General features: G+C 41.9%; 2 protein-coding genes across 6 annotated transcripts; one reads left to right on the top strand and one right to left on the bottom strand.

Moving 5' to 3' along the window:
- Window positions 1–100: 100 nt before the first annotated feature.
- On the top strand, window positions 101–26,466 carry BLZF1 (basic leucine zipper nuclear factor 1). 3 transcript variants are annotated; one of them, XM_036234685.1, is made up of 8 exons: window positions 101–396; window positions 1,441–1,515; window positions 5,716–6,146; window positions 7,453–7,652; window positions 9,110–9,238; window positions 11,489–11,708; window positions 13,311–13,435; window positions 26,367–26,466. In XM_036234685.1, the coding sequence occupies exons 2-8, from the start codon at window positions 1,485–1,487 to the stop codon at window positions 26,449–26,451; spliced, it is 1,221 nt and encodes a 406-aa protein (XP_036090578.1). In that variant the 5' UTR covers window positions 101–396; window positions 1,441–1,484; the 3' UTR covers window positions 26,452–26,466. The 3 variants fall into 3 exon arrangements, with proteins under 3 accessions (XP_036090578.1, XP_036090579.1, XP_016004093.1); XM_036234686.1 differs by lacking the exon at window positions 26,367–26,466 and adding an exon at window positions 21,581–22,262 and having other exon boundaries at window positions 102–396; XM_016148607.2 differs by lacking the exon at window positions 26,367–26,466 and having other exon boundaries at window positions 102–396; window positions 13,311–14,774.
- CCDC181 (coiled-coil domain containing 181) lies at window positions 16,884–26,507 on the bottom strand. 3 transcript variants are annotated; one of them, XM_016148605.2, is made up of 6 exons: window positions 26,377–26,507; window positions 22,907–23,046; window positions 20,867–21,805; window positions 20,400–20,546; window positions 18,359–18,513; window positions 16,884–17,237 (listed from the first exon to the last, which is right to left on the bottom strand). In XM_016148605.2, the coding sequence occupies exons 2-6, from the start codon at window positions 23,021–23,023 to the stop codon at window positions 17,075–17,077; spliced, it is 1,521 nt and encodes a 506-aa protein (XP_016004091.2). In that variant the 5' UTR covers window positions 23,024–23,046; window positions 26,377–26,507; the 3' UTR covers window positions 16,884–17,074. The 3 variants fall into 3 exon arrangements, with proteins under 3 accessions (XP_016004091.2, XP_016004092.2, XP_016004090.2); XM_016148606.2 differs by having other exon boundaries at window positions 18,359–18,510; XM_016148604.2 differs by lacking the exon at window positions 26,377–26,507 and having other exon boundaries at window positions 22,907–26,315.
- Between the last annotated feature and the right edge of the window lie 1,019 nt (window positions 26,508–27,526).

Here is a 27,526-nt window from a genome sequence, read left to right as displayed (position 1 = left end):
CGACGGGACACCGCTTACCTCTTTCTAGTGTCGCCACTTCCGTTTGGTTGACAGATGACCCGGAAGTTTAAGGCGCTCTGTGGCCGTATCTGAATATTATAGTTTCTTTTTAAACAGGCATGTATCCAGTTCTCGCTCACTAAAGCCTCACACCGTGCGGTCTGCGTTACTTGAGTTTAAACGCACCACGGAGTGCGTTTACCTTTCTCTTTGGGGAACGTGTTCCGGAAACGAAACCCTGAGTAAGCGACCGGAAGTGGTTAGTAGTGAGCTGGAATTGATGCGGGGAATCCCTGGGCGGGTGGGCTTGGAACGGAAGAGGCTGCGCCAGTAATACCCGGCCGGAGAAGCTGCGACGGGAAGCCCCCCGGGACTGGAAGGCTGAGACTCTTAGAGGTAAGCCCCGCGACGGGCTGCCGGAGCGAAGCGGGTGCTGGCAGGGGCGGAGGGCTGGGTCGGAGCTCGGCATTCGGCCGCCGTGGATCTGGGGGAAGGTTGCTCAGACGGGGACGGAACTTCGGTCACGACTCGGCCGGACGGCAGAAGGCGTCGCTCCACACCCGCCGCCTGCACGCCCGTTTCCACCTCCGCACCCGCCGCCGCCCCCTGCTCTCGGCGTTTGCCGGCGGACACGCGCTGTGCGTGTCGGTTTCGCCGTGCATCTTCCCAGCGCGGTTTCGGGGCTCGTTGCTCATTCGAAGGGACTTTGGAGACCTGTTTTCAGAGCAGCAGAAGGAGGGTTTGTGACTGGTGAGGGTGGTCATGGAAGACCCTGTGCTGAGTGAAAGCGAGTACGCAGAGCGATCATTTTCGTGGTGGAACCAGTCGTCTGTATAGTGTACAGTTCATATTATATTAATACGGCGTTAGTAGCACCTTTCTTCTCGTGTTCTCCAGTGGATCTTGGTCTACACTGTAAGATCATGTGTGCATTCGTGAAAGTATATGCTATGGCATTTTAATTTTATTCCCAAGAAAGCGAAAATTGAGTTATGAATATTTTGTTGCTTGTTAAACATCTTAACAGAAGCTCCTCTCTGATATACGTGGTGAACAAATTAATGTCAGTAATGTTTCCTGAGAAAGTAAGTACTTTAATTACTTTAAAAAATCTGTTGTCATATCAGTGATACAAAAGCTCCTGCAGTCGCTTCAGTGCTATTTCTGAACTCAAATTCAGGACGCATATACCATAACGTAGAGTATACTGGTGAGGACAACAGTGAAACAAATTTGAAAGTAAACCATGCCTAATTTTTTTTTTTGAGACATTTGTAGCAATAACAGTATCACCTGTTGTTAAAGGAACGTGAGGGACACTCCCTTTCTAAATGCATGTTACCCAATACAGAAGCAAGAAGAATATCATATTTAAATTCCAGGGACTGAGTGGATGTGTTTATATTATATTGTTTTAATTTTCTCTTTATACGTTTTTAGGTTTTTTCAGTAGAAGTCTTGGGGTGCATGTCATTGGTTAAAAAATGACTACTCTTGAGAGTTTAGAAACTAAAGGTAAGTCTTTTTCTTTCGATGGTAATTGTTTTTGAAACACGACATTTTCAATGGTAGGATGAAGGGATGTTTGAGCCAGGTAGCTAAATCTCATAGAGCCCTGGGGAACCATCTGTGTTTCAGGTCTCTTCATGTTTGTTTTGTGATGCAGTGCTTGCATTTCAGGTATGTACAGTTGAGTGTTGACGTCATTCATGGTACTTAGATGACTAGTGCTGTTAACATAGCTAGCTATGTTCGCTATCCACTGGAAGATTAAACTAGGTGGGCAAAGGGTGGGTATAAAATATCTCTTTCTTGTTGCATTGATTTGCTACGGCTGCTGTAACAAAGTACGCAGACTGGTGGCTAGAAGTCCAAGATCAAGGTGTTGGCAGAACCATGCTCCCTCTGAGGGCACTAGAGAAGGATCTGTTGCAAGCCTCTCTCTAGTTTCTGGTGGTTTGCTCGCAATTTTTGATATTCCTTGGCTTTTGATCACGCTGTCTTCCTTTATGTTCACATGGCAATCTTCCTGTGTATGGCTGTGCCCCAATTTCCTCTTTTTATAAAGACGAAAATCATATTGAATCAGGAGCCCACCTTAATTCAGTGTGATCACATCTTAATTAGCTATATCTGCATTGACCCTATTTCCAGATAGGGTCACTTTCAGAGGTATGGAGGGTCAAGACTTCCACATATGAATATTTGGGGCAGGAGGACACAATTCAAGTCATAACACTCACTAACTACAAGAGTTACCTTTTAGTCCTGCCTTGCTTGTCCGCTCTATAACATTTCATACTGTTATAAAAATACTGGACACTTAAGTCAGTGTTATCCCAAATTAAAAATCTATTCTCATTATTAGACCTATTTTCCAAAAATTTTATTATTATAGTTTGAATTTCATCTTTAAAAGTTTGTTTTTTTCTCTTCTTATTTAAGTACCTACGTAATATCTCCAGTTCTGTCTCATAGTCTACAAATCCTAAAATATTTATTATCTGGCCCTTTGTAGAAAAAGTTTGCCAACCCCCATAGTAGAATGTTATTTGTTCTTTCCCTACATTTCATCACCTTGGGAAAGGTAGTAAGAACGAGCCATAAACCTTAGATACTTTTAATTCTTTGATACGTGGTCACAGATGGAAGTGGTGTTGATGAACAGTTGGAGAATTGTTTTGTTGATTCCCGTCAGTGGAGAAGGACGTGGGTCAATGTTTTGCTTTCCTTAAGCATCACTCATAATTACGGAGCTGGTACCATAGATCGTTGTCTCCCACTGGGGAGGAGGTAATTGTTCATGAACGTGTCCTGGATTGTGCCTAGTGCATATGTAAGAAAGGTTTCTACGTGTGTCACAAGGAAAAACGGAATTATGAAAGGTAAGTTACTGGGTGAGAAAATGGAAGGCCCCGACTCCCGCTCGCCTGCTCGCCCATCACGTTAGCTAGAAGCACCGTTGTTACAGAGAGGGAGCTGCCATGTGATGTACAGGTTCTCCTAAAGGCTTGAGTAACTAGAACGTTTAAATAAAGTTAAAACTAAATGTTGGTTGAAACAAGTTGATTGAATCTCTTGACTGGAATTTTATGATGTATTTTGTTTGAAAAGAGTTCTGTTCAGTGCCCACTGATGTTTCAATCTGTATTTAATTCATGATTCTACATTACTTCGAATACCAGAATGTCTTAGTGATAAAATTAAATTTGCATGAGATAGAGCTGGACAAACTTAAAAGCAGATTTTATGAACATGGGAACAGGCCTTTATTTTTAAAACAGTTCAGTGGAAATTCTCAATGCCGATGGGCTACAGCGTAAACTAATATACTAAACCCTTTATTTTACTTTCTGAAGTATCACTTTGTTCATCTTTTTGAAAGTACAATCGGTCCTAAGGCCCAAGGGATGTTTTAGTTAACACTTATTATATAAATGACAAACTATTTCATTGTAACATTTCGTAAAGTAGAACACGTTAATTATAGCCCTGAGGTCTTTGCACCTCCTGTCTAAGTAACATAACTTGGGATTCCAAGTGCATTACCATATACATAGGAAAAAGTCTTTAAAAAGCTAGTAAATGAAAATTGTCCTAGAATCTGGAGATATAACTTTGTAAGACTTTAGCATCAAAGTCAGAATTATACTTTATGCCATTAATTAAACTTTCTTCCCCTTAAGATCCAAAGTTTATTAGGGATGTTTAAAAATAATAATAATAAAAGCAATAGGAGCAAACATTTAGTGAGCGCTTACTGTGCCAAACAGCGTTCTACACACTTGACATAAATTCTCATTTACCGTGAAGTCCTGCATTGACCACGGGCATCACGAGAGCCGTTGCTGTGTGCGCTCGTCCCCCACCCGCCGCTCTCAGTCGCTCGCTGCTTCGTCAGGCATAGCGCGCTCGGAGCCGGGCGCTCTGCTAAGCGTAGCAGTAAACATGACGCCAAGTCCGTACCTCGTGGCACTTGCACCCTTCTGGAACTTCTGCCCTCCATCTCGCGCTTCCTGTTCTATCTGGTCTGTCATCCGTTCGTTCTAGGCTCTAAGCCACTACTGTCTGGAGTCAGTGAAGTTAACCCTTTCTTGGAGAAAGGCGACTCAGTGAAACTCCTTAGCTACTCAGTTTGAGGTGAGGCAGAAGAGGGGAAGATGTTTTTGTGATCTGCCTGGGGCAGTGGCCGTGCAGTGGTGAGCGTAGCTGCCTTCCGAAAGTTATGGGAAGCAAGGACGGCCAGCCAGGTTTGGCTTGTAGGAGGGAAGGTGATTTATTTCAGTTGAGCAAATTAGTTTGGTAAACGTGTGTGCAGCAGTGTACTAAGCATTTTGGAGGAAAGGGATAGGAGGTACCACTTTTTGAACACCTGCTATTCGTGTGAACTTGAACTTCAAGACACTTAAAGAGGCGGTATATGCCGTGGTTAAGGCCTCAGTCTTTGCAGACAGACCGCTCAGAATCGAATTCTGTCTCTTCTACTCACTGGCTGTGTGGCGTGGCCCCTCAGCCAGTTTCTGGGTCTCTTTCTGCCACATTTTCCTCATCTATGAAATAGAGCTGTTCATGTCTATCTCGAGGCCTGTTGTAAGGATTAAACGAGTTATATTGTAATTAGCATTGTGTTTGGTATATGGTCTTTTATAAGTGTTGGTTATTTGTTACTTAATATTTTCTCATTTAATGTTCAAATTTAATACTATCCAGATGTCAATATTATTAAATTCATTTCATAGACGTTAAAGTGAAGCTAAGATAACTGTAGGATTTTGTCCGGGTGTGTCTGGTAGTAATGGTGGTACTTCAAACCCAGATCCGGCTGATCCCAAAATTCATCTCCTTCCTATAACACCAGGTACCTTCCACTTGCCCTCAATGTGCTTATAAGACTTATTGAGAAAGTGAAATTAGCATGTGCAGAATCCTTAAAATGATCGCTAGGGTTCACGGTTAAGTTTCAAACTGAACACGAATGAGTACAGTGTGTGCTACAGGCAGTCAGAGAGTGGGAAGATTTACTACAAAGAGTGGAGTTGAAGCTGACTTCTTAGGGTAACTTAGAATCACAATGAGTGGTGCGGGGGGGGGGGGTGGGGGGAGAAGGAACAAAAGCCATTTAAGAGGACAAGAAATAGCAGGAACGAAGGCCTGACCAGAGGCCTGGGAGAGAAAATATTGAATAGTCGGGCTGGGTAGTTTGTGCAAAGCATTCTTTGCCAAGAGTTTGCAAAAACAGATGAGTCTTTTTTGAGGTAATGGGTTCCAAATATGCGTATTTCTAGCCGATACTTCTGTTTAGCTAACATCATAGTCGACAGTGTGCCCGGCGCTTGATCGTTTTGTATTTTCTTACCGCAACCCTGCGGCATGTAAGTATCTCCATTTTGCAGATTAGGAAACTGAGATTCCTGGAGGGTTAAATTGTTCACCTCGGGTCATACCAGGAAGTGGATGGAAGTCAGAACCAGATACCCTGATTCCAAACCTCATGCATTTTCTAACAAGACAGAAACCATTTACTTAAGGGGAGCTTGAACCTGTGAAACTTCATGTGTCTTTTTTTGGACACATGATTGTTTTGAAAATTACTTTTTACTCTGAACTTCTCCATTCCTGTTAGGGCCAGTAATTTGGAATGTAGGGTTAAACAGTGTTGGCCTTCTCCTGGCATTTCCTCTCAGTAAGTCTTAGGCTGTGTCTTCCCTTTTTCAGTCACCCCCACTTCAGCCCCAGTCCGAGGCGCAGGAGATGGAATGGAAACAGAGGAGCCGCCTAAAGCCGAAGTCACCGCCGGAGCCCGCCCCACAAGGCGTCATCTCGTCCTTCAGAGTCCGCGAAAGAAAGCAGAGAGCCCGGGAGTCCTTCAGCTGGGGCAGGTTCTCACTGAAAAAGCAGTGGAAGTCGAAGCCGTCAGAATATTAGTGCCCAAAGCAGCCATAACCCACGTCATCCCCACCAAAAACGCAAAGGCGAGGTCTCCAGGACATCATAAAGCAGAGTTCCTTGGTCAGGCAGAGGGAGCTGTAGAGCCTAGGAAGGAACTCTCAGAGGTGAAGAACGCATTGGCAAAGCTCAAGAACTCTGAAAGGAGGTTACTCCAGGACAAAGAAGGTCTTTCGAACCAGCTCCGAGTGCAGACAGAGGTAAGAACAGCCTCGCAGGCCCCAGTGCGGATGCTCTTCACACCTGGCCCTTTCTAAGCCCACGTGTTCGGAAACTACACTTCCTCTTGGGAAGGCGGTTGCCATTCGCAATGGCCCGTTATCACTCTGGAAAGCTTCCTCCTAAATTGCAAGCTCTGTCTCAGGGCCTGTGGTAGAACTAGATCATGTTGGGAACTTATACTCTAAACCAGGTAGGTTGAAGATGGGCCTGTGAGGTGCTCTGGGCAAGACCACCTGTAAGGTGAGGAGGTTACAGTTACAAACTTCCAGACCGAGTCAGCCTTTGAAACTGACTCGTTAGCAACCTCCATTTTAAGGATCCGTAAATTCCAAGTCCTTTTACCTCTGTATACCAAATACTTGGAATAAAGACAATGGCAGGGTAAGAATTGGTATCATCATCACAAATGGAAAACTATGTGCAGTGCTTAACCGTGGGTCTTTAACCTTTACGTCTTAGTAAACACTGCCTCACCCTGCACTTCATTTCCTATTAGACTGTGCATCCTTTTGCTAAATGTTAGTCACGCTGACACCATGGTTACTGGTGCTTACTCAGATGTATTTTAATACATGTTTAAATAACTAATTTCTAATCATAAAAGACATTTATGAACATGTTGGAAAATACAGAAAAACAATGAAAATAGTACCACCTATAATCATACCATGCAGATATAACTGCATAATTATATGTGCTATTTTTGTTTTATAACCCTCTCTTCGTTATTAATGTTTCCTTGTGTCACAGAATATTCTATTACAATATATCATTATTAATAGTAACAGAGTTCTTCAGTGGCTGCACCATGTACCAACACCTGTTATTGGACATTTGCATTTTAATTTTTTTGGATGTACAGTAGCAATGTATAGAATGTGCTTGTCGATACCCTGAATACCTTCCTTTGCTTAAATTCTTAAAAGTAAAACTCCTAGGGCACAACAAAATTAATTTTTAAATGTTGAATAATATTAAAAATCACATAAAACAGTCTGTCATTTTTTAACAAAATTTTTGTTTTTAAGTGTTAACTGGAAGCAGTTTGTAATTTTTATGATAATGATTTATACTCTTTAGAAGAGGCTCAGTTTATAACCACATGGGTTACAGACCACATGGTTTGTGTATATATACTATGAAACTTAAGTATTTAATATCACTTTTTGATATGCACTTTAAGTAATGGAGGCCCAAATTACACAAACAGTTCTCTTTTGTTCATTTTGCTACATTGAAACTGACACTACTTTGAGCCTGTTACATTGATCATGTGCCTTCTAGGTCAATCGTGAATTAAAAAAGTTGTTGGTGGCTTCCGTTGGGGATGATCTTCAGTATCACTTTGAACGTCTAGCGCGTGAGAAAAATCAGCTTATTTTAGAAAATGAAGCCCTAGGGCGAAACACAGCTCAGCTCGCCGAACAGCTAGAGCGGATGTCAATACAGTGTGACGTGTGGCGAAGTAAATTCCTCGCGAGCAGGTATTTTCAGTTTTAAGTGCTATTTCCTGTGCCCAATTTGCTGTCAGATTTGACCCCTAATACAAGAAAGTAGATTGTAGTGTGAAGAATCCTGACCCAGGTTATTACATATATTATTGACGAAGCGAGTGCACCCCGCACTCATGCAGTCTCCCTAAATGGAGAAGTGCTATCCTATATCATAATGAGCCTCCCTCATCCCAGCAGATGATGCTCTTAAATTGAATTCAGTCATCTGCAGAGTTCTCACAAAACACCACAGGTTTCCAGGTACTTTAAGAATCATTGATGAATAAACTTTCAGGAAGGTGTTTCTTCGTGTCTTAATGTCCGTGATACTTCCTAGTAATTGTACTCCTAAAGTCCGTTTCTCGTGCTGTGACAGGGCACTCTTTGGGGAAATGAACTTCCTGTTCATTGTCTTAGCAGGAACGTTAATTAAATTAATTCTCACTGAACAGCTTCAGAGGCAAGTCTATTGTACAGATTATTGCAATATGTAACTTTTTTAACATCCTGATCAAAACTGATAGTAACATTCTACGAGCAATAAAAATTACACTTAACTATTGTTATTTTAGTTGATTTAATCATTCGATATCAAAATTGTTTTCGTATTAAGGAATTCAGTGGTTGCTATAGTCTTGAGACTTTTAGTTTTAAGATTTTCAGCTGAATAACATACTTAAAATTTTGCTTCAGTTCCATCAGTAGGCAACCAGTTAAATAAATTCTGGCACATCCAATCAGAAAAAAACACAGTTTTTTTAAAAAAGAAAAAGAAAAAGAAAAAAGGAAATAAGGTATGTGCTAATCTGAAAACTTCACCAAGATAAACTGGTGAAAAAAGCAAAATATAGAAAAGTTTGTATTAAATAATCTCTTTTTGTAAATAAAATGGGACTATTTGTTTTCAACACATTTATTTTGAATATATAAAAATATTTCTGGATATGGATCTTTATCGGTTACATATAAAAGAACGATTGGGATGCTGGACAGGAGGAAAGACTTAGTTTTCCTTTATAGAAGCCTTTCTGCATTATTTTAATATTTTTCTAATGGCAAAGAGGTAATTGGATGATAGGAAAATAGCACATTTTTGTTTTCCTCTAAAATTTTCTGTATTTAAAACATTTAGTATTTCTTTTTTCAAAATTTGATCAGTCTGGAGTAAGATTGTTGAGGTTCATACCAAAAGTCACTGCATAGGGAAAGTAAAAGAACTATTTCCTTGGTCAATTTGTAAATAAATATTTTAATTGAATCCCTTTAATGAATTCTCAGCTCGTAGACATTTTAAGTGCTTCCTAGTGAAGATTTAAAAACTGAGAAGTAGTTCGACTGTGTCAAAGCTTCTTTGTAAGCTTTTAAAGATGACCATCACAAAGGCAGCACGTTCACTCCTCTGTACGGGTACTGTCAGGGTCCATCCGTAAGACCTGCTTCTCTTCCAGGGTCATGGCGGATGAGCTGGCCAACTCCAGAGCAGTTCTGCAGCGCCAGCACCGTGAGGCGCAGAGTGCTGTGCGGGACCTCCTGAGCGAACGGGGACAGTTCCGTCAGGACATGGGCGCTACCCAGAAGTATGGCACTCGTTTACATTTGAGCTCGTCTACTTTATTGTGTAGTTTTGTTATTATAATGGTTCTTTAGTGTGTCTACATTTAATAACTTATTAAACATATACTTTCGTAGCTTTTCAAAATAGATGCCTAGGAGAGGGAGGAAGACTAAACAAAATAGAAGATATGCTTCTTACATTCTTAATTGGGGAAAGAATTAGTTATATCTATAATAGAAGCAATCCCTAGATTTCAGAGTCGTTTTTGGTTCTATTTGTAGCACTTTTGTGTAATTTTTGGTGGAAACCAAAAAGTACACCTGTCTTTCCTTTGGAAAGAGATCTTTTTGATGACCATTCTATGGCGTTAGAGTTTACATTCACGTCCATCTGCTCCAGAACTATCAGAATTGATGGCCTTCCTTAAATGTGCTTTGTGCTGCTGTATAATTGATTGATTGCAAATCAAATCAGTAAAGGCAAAGAGGATCTCATAGGGGAAATTGAAAGAATGAAAACACAATGTATCAAAATACTGGACTTTGTAGGAGGCGAAGTAGTGTTTAAGAGGAAAATGTATAACTTTAAATGTTTGTTTCAGAAAACAAGATTGGTCTCATCAGTAATCTAAGCTTCTTCCTTAACACAAAGAGCAAATTAAGCAAAAGAAGAAAACAAAAAGGATGAGAGCAGAAATAAGTGAAATAGCCAAATCCTGGTTCTTGAAAAAGATAAATTTTTCTTCTAATTATAATCGGGGGAAAAAAAGAAAGATACCCATAACCCGTGTCAGGAATGAGAAGGAAGTGGGGTACACTACAGATTCTATAGACATAAAAAAGGTAACAAGGGTACGTTACGAACAACTCTACCAATTCAACAACTAAAACGAAACGGAGAAACTCTTTACAAGGCACAAGCTACGGAAAATAACCTAAAAAGGTGTAACCTATTAAAACAACCCTTCCAGTAAACGCCAGGCCTAGATGGATGGGTTTACTAGTAAGTACTAGTAAACATCTAAGGAAGAAATAAAACCAAACTTACATAAACTCTAGAAAATAGAGAAGTGGGGAACAGTTTCACCTCATGGTATGAAGCTAGGATTGCCTTGATACCAAAACCAGACAAAGACATTGCGAGAAAAGTATAGACCAGTCTCTCTCATGAATGTAGATGCAAAAATGCTTAACAGAGCTTTAGTGAATCAAATCCAACAATATACAGTCATGAGCTGAATAATGACGTTTTGGTCATAGTGGCCCACAGTGGTCCATGAGATTACAACGGAGCTGAGAAACCCCGATCGCCTAGCGACGAGGTCGCCATCGTAAGGTTGCAGTACAGTCGTTACACGCGTTTGAGGTGATGCTGGTGAAAACAAAGTCACCGCGCCGCCCCTCACCTGACAGCCCAGCACGTGCAGTACGTACAGCCCACGTACTCGGTAAAGGTCGTGAGCGACTGTGTTACTGGTTGAGGTACTTACTCTGCTGCACTTTTTGTCGTTATTTGAGAGTATACTTTTTTCACGTAGAAAAACATTTGCCGTGAGCTCTGCCAGCGGCGGCCTCATACGTCTTGTCTCTTTTTGCATCGCATCGTTTTCTCACGTGCTTGAGTTGCCCTCGGGGTGTTCGGTGCGGTCACCTGCTGTCCAGGCCTGCAGCCCAGGAGCAGGGGGCTGCCCCGTAGCCGGGGTGCGCGGCAGGCTGTGTCACCTGGGTCTGTGTGAGTGCACCCGGTGCTGTTCACACACGGCGAAACTGCCCGAGGACGCGTTTCTCAGAAGGTACCCCTGTCGTTACGCGGTGCGTGACTGTATACGAATTTGTAGACATCATGTCCAAGTAGGTTTTAGGCCAGCAATTTTAGACTGGTATGTATATCCTTCAAAAATCAATTAATGTAACTCACCAGAAAAAGAAATACCATACAACTGTCTTAGTAGATGTACAAATCAAATCAGTAGTTCTGTACTACTAAATGAGCCGCGTATTTATAGTGTACTTAGAGCACACGAGCATATTTTACCTATACTAAAATACAACAACTAAAAAAAGATCTGTTAAACGATTTCCAGACAATAACCTAATAAACTGTTAGTGCTTCCTGTAGTCCAGCTTATTTTATCAGACTTCCTGATTTATTGAACTCTGAAAGATGAGGGAGAAAGAAACTACGCTTTCAGAACTGTGTTTCGCACTTATCTAGCGTTCCTGACTTTTCTCCCACCCTCCTGTTAACGCTCAGCGGCCCTGTGTGTCCGCAGGTTGCTGGGGGAGCTGCTGGGCTCCTTGCAGTGGGGGGAAGCGCAGACCTGCTGCCCGGGCATGCAGCCTCGCAGCACGGCAGACCTGGCCCTGGCAAACCACAAGCTGGCAAAAGCGATCCACGCGCACCTCCTGGGGAACGTCGGCACTAACGGTCAGAAAAAGATTCTCGCAACCGATGAGTTCTGCAGCACCCCAGCAGAAAAAATGGCTGAAACGGTAAAGCATTTCTGTGATGGTCTGTGGGGCTTTTACTGCTGCCCTCTTACTGCAGGGTGGCATGTTCTGATGGAAAGCGCCTGGCATTGGGAGGCAGGACATATGGGATCTAAACTCGACCTTATGCTAATGAGCTTGTGACCTGGGAGAAAACTATTTCCTCTTCTGAGCTTTAATTTTCTCAAACAATATTACTGTATTCATAAGGAGAAAACTGTAATTGTTTCAGGAAGCTGCCGAATCATTGGTAATCCTTTTCTTGAGTTCATTTTGACCTGAAAACTACTATGTAGAATTTTTAATTTAGTGACCATGAGTAGGTGATAGATTACTTCTGACCTCGGAAATGATTTGTTAATTCCCACACGTGGATGTGAACGTGCCGGACGCTGCGGAATCGTGTAGTGCAGACCTGGTGCCTGCAGATCGGCCGTGCGTCCCGTGCCTCTGACGTTCTTTTCCTTCTCCCTCCACTGCCCGTCCAGCACCTCGCAGCCTGTACGAATCAGCCCTCCCTGAATGTCACTGGCAACCCGGGTGTTCCTGCCCCCCGGCTTCCGCCGCATTCGGCAGATAGATTTATCATAGCCCTTTAACAAGTTACATTGCGATTGTTTGATTCTCCGTCTCCCAAACTATAAGCCTTTTAAGGGCGGGGACAACGTCTTACGGTTCCTCAAGGTCTGGCGTAATCCTTCGCACGTGATAGGTACTCAGCTCTTTACTAGGCGAATCAGTACCTGAAACTAAACTCATCACCCTTATCCTTTCTGTTCTCCTTTCGTATTCTCTCTGACGGGAAGCCGTGTCACTGCCTACCGCAGTCGCTGCCAGCCGCCTCTGGTGCAGCTGACTGCGCCTTCTTGCTTGAAACACGCTCCTCCTGTGGCTTTTCACAGCCCCCCTCGAAATGCAGTGCCGACCTCCTCCGCTCCGTGCCCCGCCCGCACGCGGGGGTGGTTGGGAGAATACGAACACGAGAAACGGGAGCTGCCCTTGCGTGGGGAACTTTCTCAGCCCAAGAGTCCCGCCTGTTGTGGGTCTCAGTGAAGGGAACAGGAGGGGAAAGTCAGAGCCGAGAACTGGGAGAGCATGGCGTCCACAACACCCAAGAGACAAGAACACAGTGGTCAGCATAGTGCGTTACGTGGAAATCAGAAGCAGAAAGAAAAGCCATTTGTTTAATAAGTGGTCAACCGCTCTGAAACGAGATTTCAGCAGAGGAGTGAAGGTGGCGTCCTGGCTCCACGCAGTGCGCCAGGGCCGGAGGAAGGCAGTGGTTAAGGGTACGAGCTGACCTCACTTACAGTAGAACTGGTATCATCTTGTTTCCTGGTTTTCATGCTTTTCATCAATACCCGTTAATGTCTTCATTTAAAAAAAAATAGGCACACTAGGTAATGTAATAACTAGACGTTGACTTTGGAGCTTTTGGAGGAAAGGGACGAGTTCTCTAGGCAGTCAGATTCATCTTTCGGGCGTTATGTGTATGGCAGTGACATGCTAACGAGTGGAGCTTTATGGGTAGTTAGACATCAGTAAAACAAAGGGCCTTTACAGTCCCTGCTGGGTACACCTGACATTACTTCTTGTTTGCCTTAGGTTCTATGCATTTTGGACCCCGCTACCTGTACAGAACGCTCACCTGATAATCCATTTTCTGAGTCTTCACCAACCTCCTTACTTGCTACAAAGAAAAATATCGGACGGTTTCATCCCTATACTAGGTATGAAGACGTAACTTTCAATTGCTGCAGCCACTGCCAGGGCGAGCTGACTGTGCTTTAGCGCTCAGCACGCTGGCGGCTGCGCCGGGCACCTGCCCATCACCCGAGAGGCTTTGTTATTGGGGAGCGGGGGTCACATGCTGCTAGAAGTCATCTCACTTTCTATTTAAATAACATGTGTCCCTGGAGATGGTTCATGTACTAGACTCCAGATCACCCTTTCTTAATAAATGTCTCAGGGTAAGAAAAGAATGAAACTGGGTAGGTAAATTTAGAGAATGCTTCCAACATTACATGATGCTTTTCCTAAAGGACTCTAAAACAAAAAATATATATACCTGTTAGGCCCTTGCTATATATATTTATACGAGGAGATTGAATTTAGTTCGTCAGAATCAAGGCCCGGCACACTGCAGCCGCGGGGCGCGGGCAGCCTCGCCCGTTCGCTGCCCGAGGTCTGCAGGGGCTCCCGCAGGACAGCAGCAGAGCTGACTGCATGAGGCAAGGGCCGCAGAGCCGAAAACACTGTCTCGCCCTTACAGAACGCTTTCTGACCCCAGCTCTGAAGCCGCGCCGGCGGGCGCGGGGCGCGGGGAGGGAGTGTCCTTGCCCTTCTCAGGCTGCAGAGGAGGCTTACGAAACTGCTACAGGTGAAGGGAGATCTTTTGAAAGTAAATGCTATATGTTAGGAACAACTATCAATTAATTTATATTACGTAATAGCTATTAGCGTACAGAGTTTTGTTTGGGATGATGAAAAATTCTGGAAATGGGAAATGGTGGTGGTTGTACAATATAAATGCACTTAATGAACTGTCATTTTAAAAAGGTCAATTTTATATATATTTTACCAGAATAAAAAAAATGTATACTCTTGTAACTTCAAATTACAGTACACTTCCGCAATGGTTGGTTTAAGAGTGTCTATAATAACAATGACCACAACAATAATAATTAACTGAGCTAAACAGAAAAAAAGATCTCAAATCAACAACCTAATGTTATACCTTAAGAAACTAGAACAAGAAGAGCAAACAACCCAAAGCTAGCAGAAGGAAGGAAATTAAAATGAGAGCAGAAATAAACAAAATAGAGAATAAAAAAACAATAGTGTCAAGGAAACCAAAAGTTGGTTCTTTGAAAGGATCCACTAAATAAACTTGTATCTAGACTAAGAAAAAAAAACCATGCAAATAACAAATCAGAAATGAAATTTGGGACATTACCAACTTCATATAAATAAACAACTGTATACCAACAAATTAACCTAGATGAAATGGATAAACTCCTAGAAACACAAGAATTACCGAAACTGACTCAAAAAAAAAAAAAAAAAAAATATGAACAGAACTATGACAAGGAAAGAGATTAAATCAGTAATCGAAAATCTCCCAACATCAAGAGTGAACCCTAATGTACGCTGTGGGTGCCGTACAACGATCATGTGTCACTGCAGGCTCACTGGTCATAACAAGCGCCGCTCTGGTGAGGGATGGTGGTAGTGGGGAGGTTGGGGAAGTGGGGGAGCATGGGACATTTGGAAACTGTACTTTCTGTTCAATTTTATTATGAACCTAAAACTGCTCTAAAAAAGTCTACTTAAAAAGAAAAACCTCCCCACAAAAATCCAAGACCAGAAAAGTTTCACTGGTGAATTCTACCAACTATTAAAGAATTAATATCAATCTTCTCCATCTCCCAAGAAAATGAAAGAGGGGGGAACAGGGAACACTTTCTAATGCATCTGTGAGGCCAGTTTTCCTTCGATACCAAAGCCACACCAAGACACCACAGGAGGAGCATCCTACAGACCAGTATCTCATGAATACAGATGAAAAAAATGCTCGATGAAATGCTAGCAAACAATGTAACGGCACAGTAAAGGAATTCCACAGCTTGACCGGGTGGTATTTATCACAGGAATGGAGGTGGTTCAACACAAGAAAATCAACCAATGTAACATAGCACATTAAAAGAACAAAGGAGATAAATCACAATCATTTCACCCGATGCAGAAAGAGCATTTGATAAAATCCAGCGTACTTTCATGATCAAAACGTTCAGAAAAGAAGAAGAGGAATAAGTAGAAGAGAGGAACAGGGAAAGAACTTCTTCAACTTCATAAAGGGCATTTATGGAAAAGCCACAGCTAACATTGTCCTCAGTGGTGGAAGACTACAAGCTTTTCTCCTAAGATCAGGAGCATGACAAGGATGCTGACTCACCACTGCTTTCCCACATACGCTCAAAGCTTCAGCCAGATTAATCAGTCAAGAAAAAGAAAAGGAATCCAGTTTGCAAAAGGAAGAAGTAAAACTATCTCTATTCGCAGATGATACTATCCTGTGTATAGAAAATTCCAAAGAGTCCACACACCCAGAAAAATCTAGTTCTAGCTAATACATTCACCAAAGTCACTGGGTGCAATGTTGATGCACGAAAGTCATTTGTGCTTTGAGAACAGAATCCAAAAAGAGAATTAAGAAATTGAATCTGAAAGAATAAAATATCTTTGAATAAACTTAACCGAGGAGGTGAAAGACTGTACACGGAAAACTACAGAACGCTGCTGCGCTAGACGAAGACACCCTGTGTTTATGGACGGGAAGACAGTGTTGTTAAGAAAGCAATGCTACCCAAAGCAGTCTACAGGTTCACTGCAATCCCATCGAAACCCCAAACGTTTTTGCTAAATGTTAAGGAATATTTAAATGCCAAATTTGTTCTTATCTGTTATCTGTTTTCTCATTTTGGGTTAATGATTAAGGTACAAATGCCTAGTGGGCCAGAACCTGGTCGTCTGAAGCTTTGAGAGAACTGCATGTTTACCTTTGTCCTCCACCCCTTAAAAACTTATACGTATGTAGGGTGCCAGTCTTCAACACATCCGATTCTCACGTACTCTGAAATGTTTCACAAAAGTCTACCAACATGTAACTTTACAACGTAACTGAGAGAAAGGATTTTGCAACCACACAGGTCAGTCTGTGAGCAAACTGCTCACCTCTATAGTTTCCTTATCTGAAAAACAGGACTAATAGGGTTGTTCTAAGCATTACATCAAATTACTTCCAAAAAACATTTACAATACCGCATTATAAACTCTCGATAAGAGCTGGCTAGTTTACACCCCTAAAATAGCATCATGCATAACCATCACCTTTTTTTAAAAAAAGAACGCATGGAAGTAGGCCTATTTATTGCTTAGCTTGCCACATCTGTTTAAATTCAAAGCTCATATAAACAGGACTCTGTATAAGGCTTGCTTAAGAGGTCACTCCTGCCTCATGAGAGGTTCTACTGAAAATTTTTAAATGATAATAGAAACTAAGAATAGAAATATGCCCCTTTCTTGTGTTCTTTCCAGCTAGAAATGTTAAAATAATTTAGAAGTAAAGGAATGTAGAGTTCATTTGTGGTTCATTTTGTCGCATGGACTAAGAAAGGATTCCAACACTGTAGGAGAAGAAATTTATTTTGTTCTAGTGTTTAAATAAAGATAAATTCATTGTCAACATCACCAGGAGCTGCACGCCATTTCCGTAACTTACAGCATGCCCAAAGCGCACAGGCCAGAAAAAAACGATATCCAAGATTTGGAGGATTGCAGCCTCAAAAGGAAGTATTTAATGGACACCTTCAGTTGTAATGATCAGTAAAGCGAAAAGCTCTGGCTTCTGCCATATTACACAGCTGACTCTGTAACTGCTTGGAATGCTTTGCTTCTAGTCGGAGCTGTCTAGCTCTTTCTTTGACGACTTGTTGCTCTACTAGTTTTTCTATCCGTTTCCTTCGTAGCCATCTGTAGAAAGAGACATGATCAGACCTGGTGAGTATCAACCTGAATATACTATATAGGCTATAAAGTTATTACTATAGACAAAGGAAATTTAATTTCTTTACATTGAAATGCTATAGTCACAACACAAATTACTGAAGTATTAAATGAAGAATTTCAGGTTTATACCCTAGGCTCACACAAGAAAGTAAAGTTATATTTGGTATCAAGTGTTTGAAATTAAGTTTGTCTTATAATGAAATTGCCAACGTAATTGGGTTTTTTTTCTTCACCTGGAAAATGGTTATGGGCTGGATACAGACGAGATCATTAATGAAAATAGATAGCAGATCAGTTTATCAGTATGATCTCAGTTTCTATTTTTAAATTACTAGTGCACAGAAATATCTAGAAGACATGCACTAAGGCCCTCACAGCAGTGATTGCTGGATGATGACCATGTGACTTGCCTCGCCCATCTCCACAATGCACATTCACCGCTTTGATAACAAAGGGTGATATATTTAAAACAAAAAAGCATAAAAGAAAGAAACTTGAGACAACGAGGCTTGCTGGCGAAATTATGAAGCCCAGTCTGTTTCCTCAGAATGAGCCAGGTAAGTCAGGTCTTACCCATATCACTGAAAAGAGATCGGGCTTGCCTCAAATGTCCAAAACGTGTGCCCAGATCTCCTTTCACTGGGTCTACACAGATCCCTCTCCTCAGCCTGCCTGCCTTTCTTGACAGAAAAATATTCCTTAGTTAATGCAACTCCTTATTCAGTTTTTCTGAGACTGGCTGTATGTAACCAATCTTTGCCCCGTTTCTCTAAGAAATGAACAAATCAATGAACAAACAAATGTACAAATGAACACGTAAAGAAATGGTAGGCTATCCAAGGCTATCACTCTGGTACCGTAAGAAACAATTTTAGTATTGAAAACTATCTTGAAGAAAGAACTATTATGAAAAGTACGGAATTAAAGAATATTCTCACATATTTCAAAGTCTGGATTTCAAATCGAATGGGTGGATAATGGTAGAATGAAATATTCAGTTGTTTTTCCCCAAGTTTCACTGATTACACAACTTTCTAAAATGGCCTTGAGGCCCGGGGGGCGCCGGCGCCCCGCCTCCGACTTACTGTTTAAAGGCTCTCTCCCGGCCTTCCGTTCCTCGTAGGAAGAATAAGCATTCCTCTTGCTTTCGCAGTTCCTCTGTCTTTCTCTCTTTCACCTGCTCTTCATGCTTCTTTCTGAGCCATAATCGGAAAGCTTGCTGTGGATCTCTGCTTCCCTGCTAATCACACAAACAAGCTTTTCTTAATTTAAACAAACGAAAAACAACCTTTGAAGGCCCTGCCTGTAAGACCCTACGAGAACACATGTCCCGCTCATCGCGTCTCCATCGTGACGCCGACCTCCTGACCTGCACCCCTAGCGTCCAAACCGCCGCACGGCTCCCTAAACGAAACGCGAAGTTCAGTGCTTCCGTCACACTGGCTGCGTCCACGCGCTTAACTGCCACGTGACGCCAGTGGCTACCTCACCGGGCAGGTGAGATACAGAAGAACGTTTCCATCATCACAGAAAGTGGCTCCAGGGGGGAGGATAAAAAGAGGTGATCGATCGATCGATTGATCTGTAGATTCAAAGAAAAGAGTGGCAAGGAGATAAAGCAATAAAGGGAAAGTGACCAGAAAGGATGGTACTTAGGTAGAAGGCGAGGGAGCAGGTGACGAGACACCTGGAGGAGGAGGAGCTCGAGCACGGCGCCGGCAAGAGCGAAGGACCGAGAAGGGCTTGCGTTTTGCACGTTCGGTGTGATATGAGAGCTCAGGACTGAACACCAGCCACAACCCGTAAGCATCACTGAGTGACGAAGCAGATAAACTGACCAAACCAGGACGTGAACACGCACCAAGCACAAACTCTTTTTAACACACGTTTAATGACACTTCCTCAGCCGAACCAATCCCACGGTAATTTAGCACGAGGTCTCGTGCTCCAAGGCCGACCTTCTTCTCTCTCCCCTTTGCGGAAGCCCGTGGTTCTGAAGTGCTGCTTTCTATCTTGCTGAAACAAGCGCACGAATCTAACTTTACCTTGCTTCCAATACATAAGTAGATTAGACAGAGAGATAGATGGATGACAGATGAGAGACAGGTGATAGCGAGCAAAGACGTCAAAACGGAAGGGAGGCAAAGGTGCTGGAGTGCGGAAGACGCGGGGGTGAGGGCGCAGCAGGACCGGCGCCCACCCCTGCAGGCTCGGGTAGGACCTGGGTAGGACCTGCGGCTTCGGCCGTGAGAGGAGCCGCCACTGGCGGCTGCCACCCACAGCCGGCACGCTCTCCTCCCCGTCGGCGGAGGTCGCTCTGGCTGCTGTGTGGGGAGAGGCCGGGGTTAGGGGTGGCAAGGTGGGAGGAAGGCGACCAGGGCTAGCCTTTCCTCACGGTCAGGCGGCAGATGGCAGCGGTTTGTACTGGGCTGGTGGAGTCTGGGCACGCTGTGAATACAGGACCGACTGAATGCAGGTTTATATCATGCTTGAAAGGATTGTTTTTAAAAAATTTTTTCAGGACTTCCTTTTACAGTTTTATAAATCCAACCATATGAAATCAAATACTTCTGCATTACCAACAACAACAACAAAAAAATGAAATAAAAACCAAAAGAAACAATTAATGCAGTGGCCAAAGAACTAGTTTTCACAATGCACAGAGTCCCCAACTCTCAAAAAGGAAGAACCAATATCCCTAACAGAAAAGCTGACAAAGGATTTTCTGAAAAGAAAATTTGAACAGCACTAGATGTTCAATCTTGCTGAAAATAACGCTCCAATCGATATTTCCTACCTATCGGATTGGGGGATATTTTGTGCGTGTGTGCGTGTGCGTGTGCACGTGTGCGTGTGTGCTATCTGTGTCCTATCTGAATATCAAACTCTTCCTATACTCTTGAAAAAATCAGTTTTCCATTTTCAGTGCTATAGAAGTTCGATTGTTACAGGGCGGCTTAGGGTGTATTGTGCAGCCATCCGGCCGCGTGCTGGTTTTGGCAGGGGTAGTTCCCAGACCACTCCTCCCATCAGTTCGTAGCCCGACACTCAGCTTCCTTTCTGCATACAGATTCAGCTGTCGTGCCTGCGGCGGGCAATGCCTGCCCACACGGGAGTTTTACTCACTCTGCTGTTCATGTCTTCGATCTGCTTGGCTCTCTGAATTCTCTTCGTCTCCACGACCTGCTCTTTCTTCTTCTGCAGCCATGCTTTAAACACCATGTCATTCTCCTTTTTCTTCTCTTTCTCTTCTTCTAGTTTCCGTTGCTCTTCCTTGTGGGAAGAATATCAAAAGACATTAATGAAAGGTTAAAAAATCGTAGATGAGTTAGAGCAGAGAGAAATGAAGGAATTGTAGGCATGGAACACACACACACACACACACACACACACACACACACGTCGTAAGCATGACGTTTGTTCCGCAAACACACGTTCTTAACCGTTAACCACTTAACATAACGATAGAAAAACAAAACAAGCCAACAAATATATTAACCACTTTGAAAGAAGCATTTCAATCCCTACTACGCCCTCAAGACGTGCAAACCTGTTCCGCTCTGCGCAAGTATAACGCCCACATGTGCTCTCACCTCTCTCTTGAGCTTTTCTCTCTTTTGTTCTAGCCGTTTCTGCAGTTCTTTCTGTCGAGTAGAAAGACAGTATGTCGAGGTCAACGGAGACACAATCATAGACCGTGTCCTGTGGCCAGGCCTCCTGCTCCCCCTTCTTGGATCTGAGCCGACAGCAGAGTTTGGACAAACCTTGGGGTTAGGTGGTGGCTGAGGGATAAAGGCCAGTGGCCCTTCTGTTGATAAGCCATTGGTCTTTGCCATAGGCTCTTCTCTCTTGACACTGTTGACAGATGAACTGGAAGATCTCGGTGACAACTGCTGAGATTCATTTTCTTTACTGTTAACATTAGTCATGGGGGGCAAGACTCCCTGACTCTCAATGTCTTGTAAATTCAGAAGTTCGAATTTTCCATCTCTCTCAACGAGTATCTTCCTATCCTTGTTTTCTTCACAATTTCCACCAAGCGACAGGAGTACATTTTCTTGTCCAAATTCATTGGAAATACAGAGCTGTGACAGTTTTCCAGACATGTTACTTTCATTTTCAAAATAATTTCTGTAGTTATCAGTGTCTTCCAGGGGAGGAACTTCCAGGTCAACTAATTTGTCCTTGAACTTGAGTTTGCGCTCCCTTTTATCATTCACGGGTTCTTGATTCTGTAGAAGCTTGTTGGCCTGTATGATTTTCTCCATGATGTACCTCCTCACTTCCTCATCCTCGTCTTCCTCCAGGTCTTTCTGACTTTCCAGTTTGGATTCCTGGAAAGAGTTTTCACTATCTGAATCTGATATGGGATCCAAAGACTGAATACTCGGTACAGAAATGAAGTTATTTCTTCTTGGTGAAACCTCATCCTTCAGAGATCTGTCAGGATCAGAAAGCTCTTTGGTGTGTTCTATTTCCGTTTCATTCTCTTTTAATTCTTGGTTAATATTCTCTTCATTCTCACAAGCCATCTAAAAAAATAGATATGAGGGTCTCTTTTTAGTAAAAATTGAGCTACTTTGTCCATTTATATGTAGAAAATCTGAAATGGATATTTATGTTCACATAATTTATTTTATGAATGGGAAAATTTACATGCTTCTTGCTCAAATTTTATTCATAATGTTCTAATTCATATTTATGAGCATCCAGGAGAAATATATGACAATAGCACTTCAGGAAAAAATTCTAATTTCGAATTTGAAGTTACTCAGTGCTATACTGATATTTAAAATTTTTTATGTTAATGCATGAAAAGGTAACTATAAACAATACATTATTATTTTAATAGTCCTCCCTCCATAAAATTATCCTCCCTTTACTTTTTCAGAAGAATATGTTTTAAATGTTTTTTCCTTGTAATATTTGTATTCTTCAAAACAGTGTCTTTTCTCCCCAGCACCAATAAAGGTCACTGCCTTTGGTTAAGTCCTAGTCATTTTGAGGTTCTTGTAATTTCTCCAGATTATTACTGCTACTATTTTCTGCAGGACCTAAATCCAAATTCCAGATCAATTTTTATCTCTAGATCAGATTTTCTAGAAGAAAAAATATGTAAAAGACACTTTACTTTTTTCTCTATATTGATTCCTCTGAAGAGCTAATTCTCCTAAGATTTCAAATATTAGCTGAAAGGCCATGTTTTTTGAGGATCTGCTTTATTTATCATTTAGTATTTGTGCAGCTGAAGTGAGCACACTTTATTTTTCATTTATATTAAAAGTATAACCCCATAATTGTACGCAAGTTCATATAACGTAGAAATGAACTGTATTCATTTTTACTTTTGATGCAATTGATTACATTGTTTACTTATGTAAATTATAATTTTTAAATTATAATTTTAGCTTTAAGTGCTAACTTAATCCTGTTCTCTAGTTAGCCCTTAGAATACAACGTTTAAACTCTATGCCTCAATTTTCTCATCTAAAAGATGGAAATAATGACACTTGTCCTATGTATATCAAAAGAGATTTTGTGAGGTGGAGATGGATAATACATATGAAACTCTTCAAGAAGTATACAGCGCTATAATGTCATTACGATAAATGGGGTTGTCAGTTTACACATACCTCTGTTATGCCGGCATCATTTTTTTCTTTTTCATTAATTAACCATTCCAGGTCCTTTTCAAAGTCATCTTCATACTCTTCACTTTCTTTTGAATCGGTATCTTTATTTTCATCCATTTTCCGTGTGTTAAAGAGTAGCGCTATCAGGTGAAGAGATAAGGTCTACGTTACGTCCACCTTAGGGGCAGTGTGGGGTGTGAAGATCAGTGTCGAAGGTAAGTCCAGTAACGCACAGACACACGAAGCGTGGCTCGTTCAGAGCAAGCACGTGCCTGCCGACTCTGAGAGAGCTGCGCGGGCCAGGCGCTCTCTAAGCGTACCACTCTTAACCACCATCCCACTGCGCCCCAATTCCTGAAACCCGAATTTACAAGGAGACCAACGGAGGTGGATGAGGAGACTATCTGAGGCTCCGAGGAAGATTTTCCACATTCCCTGTACATCATCGAAATGCCATGTCCAGGTCGGAGCACATGATTTCCATCCTCAGTTTCTCAGTCCTCTGGTAACTTACGTGGCTTAACTATCATTTGTGATCTGAGAGCTTTTTAACTCAGTAATCCCTGACTCTCATTTATGTCTATGCTGATTGCCACAGAAGTCAAGCTGTTGTCCACTCTGAATAAAACTTTTTTTTCATTAAAAAAGAAAAACTCTGATGCCTAATATTAGGAGACAGTGACAATAAGTAGGGATGTCAGATGAAAGTTAATAAATATTTGTGAAAATGGTATAAAGTCAGACATTTTTAAGAGAACTAAGCTAAAGTCTTTAAATGGAGGTCAGTTCCTGGCCCTCATAATTTTTTTTGTGCTTAATTTTTTTAACAAAAGAAGCATAAATCTTTATCTAGGATGTCTGTATATGTGTGTGAACTGTATATATGTAAAATACAATTTTGGCAAACATTTGTTGAATACCTACGATATTTCTATATATTTTCCTACAAAGATTATAAAATAGACCTTTGTGCTTGCAGTCTGGTAGAGAAGACAAACAAACGAATGTAGATAAAAACAAATAAAAATGTAGATCAATGTAATAAAGGTGTAAAGAAGGGACTGTGGAAGGAAGAAGAAAGCACGCAGTTAACTCATTCTAAAATTGGAAATATCAAGGAAAGCTGAGACAGGTTTTGGATGCTGAGTATGAAAGTTCATAGAGAACAGCATGAGGAAGAACGAGCAAACATGGAGGAGCGTGGGACTGTCCAGCGCGGCCTGGATCCACGTGTTCCTAAAGGAGGATCTGGGAGGAGTGAGAACGGTGTCAGGTTGCTGTCACATTCTCTCTCCAAAGAGAAAAGGGTCGAGGGAAAGTTGTTTATTTAGGTTTAATTGTCATGAAATAGCCAAAGGTAGAACTCTTAACCAAGCATGGCAATAATCTCCATGCTTCCCACTATTGACTTAAAAACAAACAAACAAACAAACAAAAGCCATGCTCTCTAAATGTACATAGATGAGTAGGTCCAGTTTCAAAAGAACAGTAAAAATCTGATCTTTGGGGCCCCAAGTATCGAGGACCCTGTTCCTATACCTGCCTTCCCTTGCTCCTACAGCAAGAATAAGTTGCCTAAAACCTTCAGAAATAGAAAGTACAGATGTTAAGAACACATGAGACCTGGGCACATTTTTAAAGAAATAAAATGAGAGATACTATGCCCGAATTAATAAATTATCCACAAACCTTGTTCTGGCCATTAGCTTTACCTGACTCTCCCAAATTACTTGATCAGACTACCTGACCTGGTACCAATTTTACTAAAACAAGACATTTTTTTCCTTCCATTGTTCACCATTGAATGATAAAGCATGTGGAGGAGTATCTTTCCACCAGCACAAGCCAAGTGATAGGACTTTACGTGATTGTGTAGAATAAACAAACTCACTGTGATCCAAAATACGTATATAAATAATACTATTTTTAGCAGTCACAAATGCCCTAGGATAATTAGCTTTCTTTGCAGACCAGGGATCCTGAAATTTACTATTTTAAGGTGGTTTAAGTTACATAACTTAGAATAAGATTTCAATAGAACTCTTCAGTTCTTTCCCTTATTTTTATAATAAACATAGTACTGAACTTGTCAAAAGTAAATGTTTACCTGAATACTTTAGTAGATATGCTTTATTATTTACAGAGAATCTCACCCATGTGAAAACTCAAATTTAAAAGCAAAACACTGCATCAGCATAATAAATAAGAATAAAATGATTGCAAATTAAACATATTAAGTGTTATTAAATCATACTACTAAGAAAGAAAATCATAGTTGAAGTGACTCTGAGAAGTATGTGAGAAGTTGCCTCAAATTTGAAGTACCATTCTGTTCCTGTAACTTCAAAAAGCTCATGGCTGGTTCCCAAGTAAACAAAGAACATAAAGCATAAACTCTTGTTACCAAGTCCCTTAAGCCTTTTCAAATGCGTCACAGGATATTCAATCCCCTTAGGATATTCTAATCTTCATCCTCAGGGTACTGGCCATATGGTGCACAGTCAACATACTTGAATAAAAATATGCCTTACACAAATGTAATCATCTAACACTTATTCCTTGAGAGTTGCACATATTTAAATCTCGATGTTTACCATCAGTAAAAACCTATGTAACTGGCGTGGACCAGAACCACCTTCTTAATAAGGGAACTGTAGTAAGAGACAGAAATTAATTCCTTCCTCCTGGGTGTCTGCTAAATTCCCTGTAGGTATATGACTGCAGATCCTTCAAGGCTGAGTCTAAGCTAAGTCCATATGTATACACGATTTTGATTATTTTCTTTCAGGATTCAGAACATTCAAATATAGTCTAGTCTAATTCATTGACTCCAGTCTTATCTCATCATCTTTTAAACATGTTTGTTTAAAATATAATAAAATTGAAAGAATGTCAAAAGACAACGCCGTTTAACATAAAAGAAGTACTTAAGCAACATCGAACCCATAATAGCATCATGAGACCATCTGGCCCATTCTTCCTGCTCCGTCCTGTCGAGACTGTGGCCCCTGAGTAAATGGTTTTTTAAAAATTCATAATCTATTACCAAGCGTGACGCCAAACAATATTTTACAAACATTAGGTGACCGTTTTCATTCGCATCCAAGGTCTCAAGGTACCACCGACTAAATGAATACTTAAGCCTCTTGGTGGAAGCCAATGTTTTAGGAGCGGGGTGACTTTTCCTTCCTTGGGAGACCTTTGAGAGGAGAAAGCGTATGACCGAAGGACAGACCGAGCCGCCCCCAGGTGGATTTCCCTCGTACAAAGCGAAGTCAGGGTTCCCGCCAGCGCCAGGCTCTGTACACCAGGGACTCGGCAGGATGTGGCGCCAACAGAAAGGCTCCTTGCTCTGGTCTTCTACCCCTTTCCTCCCCGCGGTGCGGTCCCAGACGGTTTCCCCTTCCCCTCTCTCCCCATCAACGTCTCCGCACCATCCTTCCCTTCTCTCCCTCTACAGCCCCTCCTGCCTGTGTAAGATGCAGCGGCCGAGGTCACAGAGACGGCCTGGGGCGCTCGCCTCTCCTCCTCTTTCTAAGTTCTGACAACGAGGCGAGGGAGACCCTCGGTAGCACCTGCTACCGAGGCGGCCAGGATCCGCTGCCATGGCAACGGCGCGCAGCCGCGTCCTCCATCCGGGCCCCTCTTACTGCGGCGCGCAGCGGGCGCGCGCGGGCGTGCGCAGGCGCAGACGGCAGCCTGGGACACCTGCTCCGCCAGGCGCGCCCCGTTCCGGGTGCTCGCGGAGTATCCGTTGGGCTGCGGTTTCCAAGGAGACGACCGAGGACTCGGCGCATCGTCCCCAGGTGTCTCGAGCGTTAGTAGGAAGTGCCGAAGGTCAGTGTCCTCTCTGGGTTGTGAGTTTTCTCACGTGTACCTGTCCCTCGCCAGCTTTAGAACTTGTGGGAACATCTACAAGTATGTGTCGGTATATTATTTTCTTCGCTGTTAAACGTCAAAAACTAGTTTCAGTTTTCCCTGGTAGATGAGCAAATTGCTAATCAGTTACCAGATTTTTTGGCCCCAAAGTCTCCCCTTCCTGCCCCTCAATCAAAACCCAAACTTAATTTCCCAAGACGGTGGTCAAGAATAAAAAAAAAAAAGATGTAAAATGGTGAACTATAATGTTCTTAAATCCTTAAATGTCGTCTTTATGTATAAAGGGGAAGCAAGATGAATTTAGATTGTGGCGACAAATGACAGGATTTTACGACTGTCCATTTCCCACCAGAAATAAAGAAAAATGAGAAATGAAAATATTTATTCAATACAATCCATAGCGTTCAGTTTAGTTTTTAAAAATTATTAGAATTTCAGTCGTTTTATATAATAGAACACCTTTTCTCCAAAAGAAGGGCAATATAAAATTGAATTTTTAGGTACTCTCCAAACTATAAACGAAGTTTTTAAAAAAGATTTAAAGTTAAATGAATTACAATATCCAGTGCACTTCCTAGCTGCAGTGTAGCATTTATACTTGTAGTGACCTAATGTTTCTCCTGCTGCAGGAGTAGGCTGAGGCCACACACTAGAAAAAGGCAAAAATATATAGAATTATTCACTACGAAAGGGCAAAGGAATTTTAATCAATTTTCTTTTAGTGACCATGGAGTTACTACC

Source organism: Rousettus aegyptiacus, unplaced genomic scaffold (assembly GCF_014176215.1).
Source record: "Rousettus aegyptiacus isolate mRouAeg1 unplaced genomic scaffold, mRouAeg1.p scaffold_m13_p_17, whole genome shotgun sequence".
Lineage (NCBI taxonomy): Eukaryota > Metazoa > Chordata > Mammalia > Chiroptera > Pteropodidae > Rousettus > Rousettus aegyptiacus.
The sequence above is the reverse complement of the archived record's forward strand: the minus strand, read 5'-3'. Positions and strand labels throughout refer to the sequence as shown.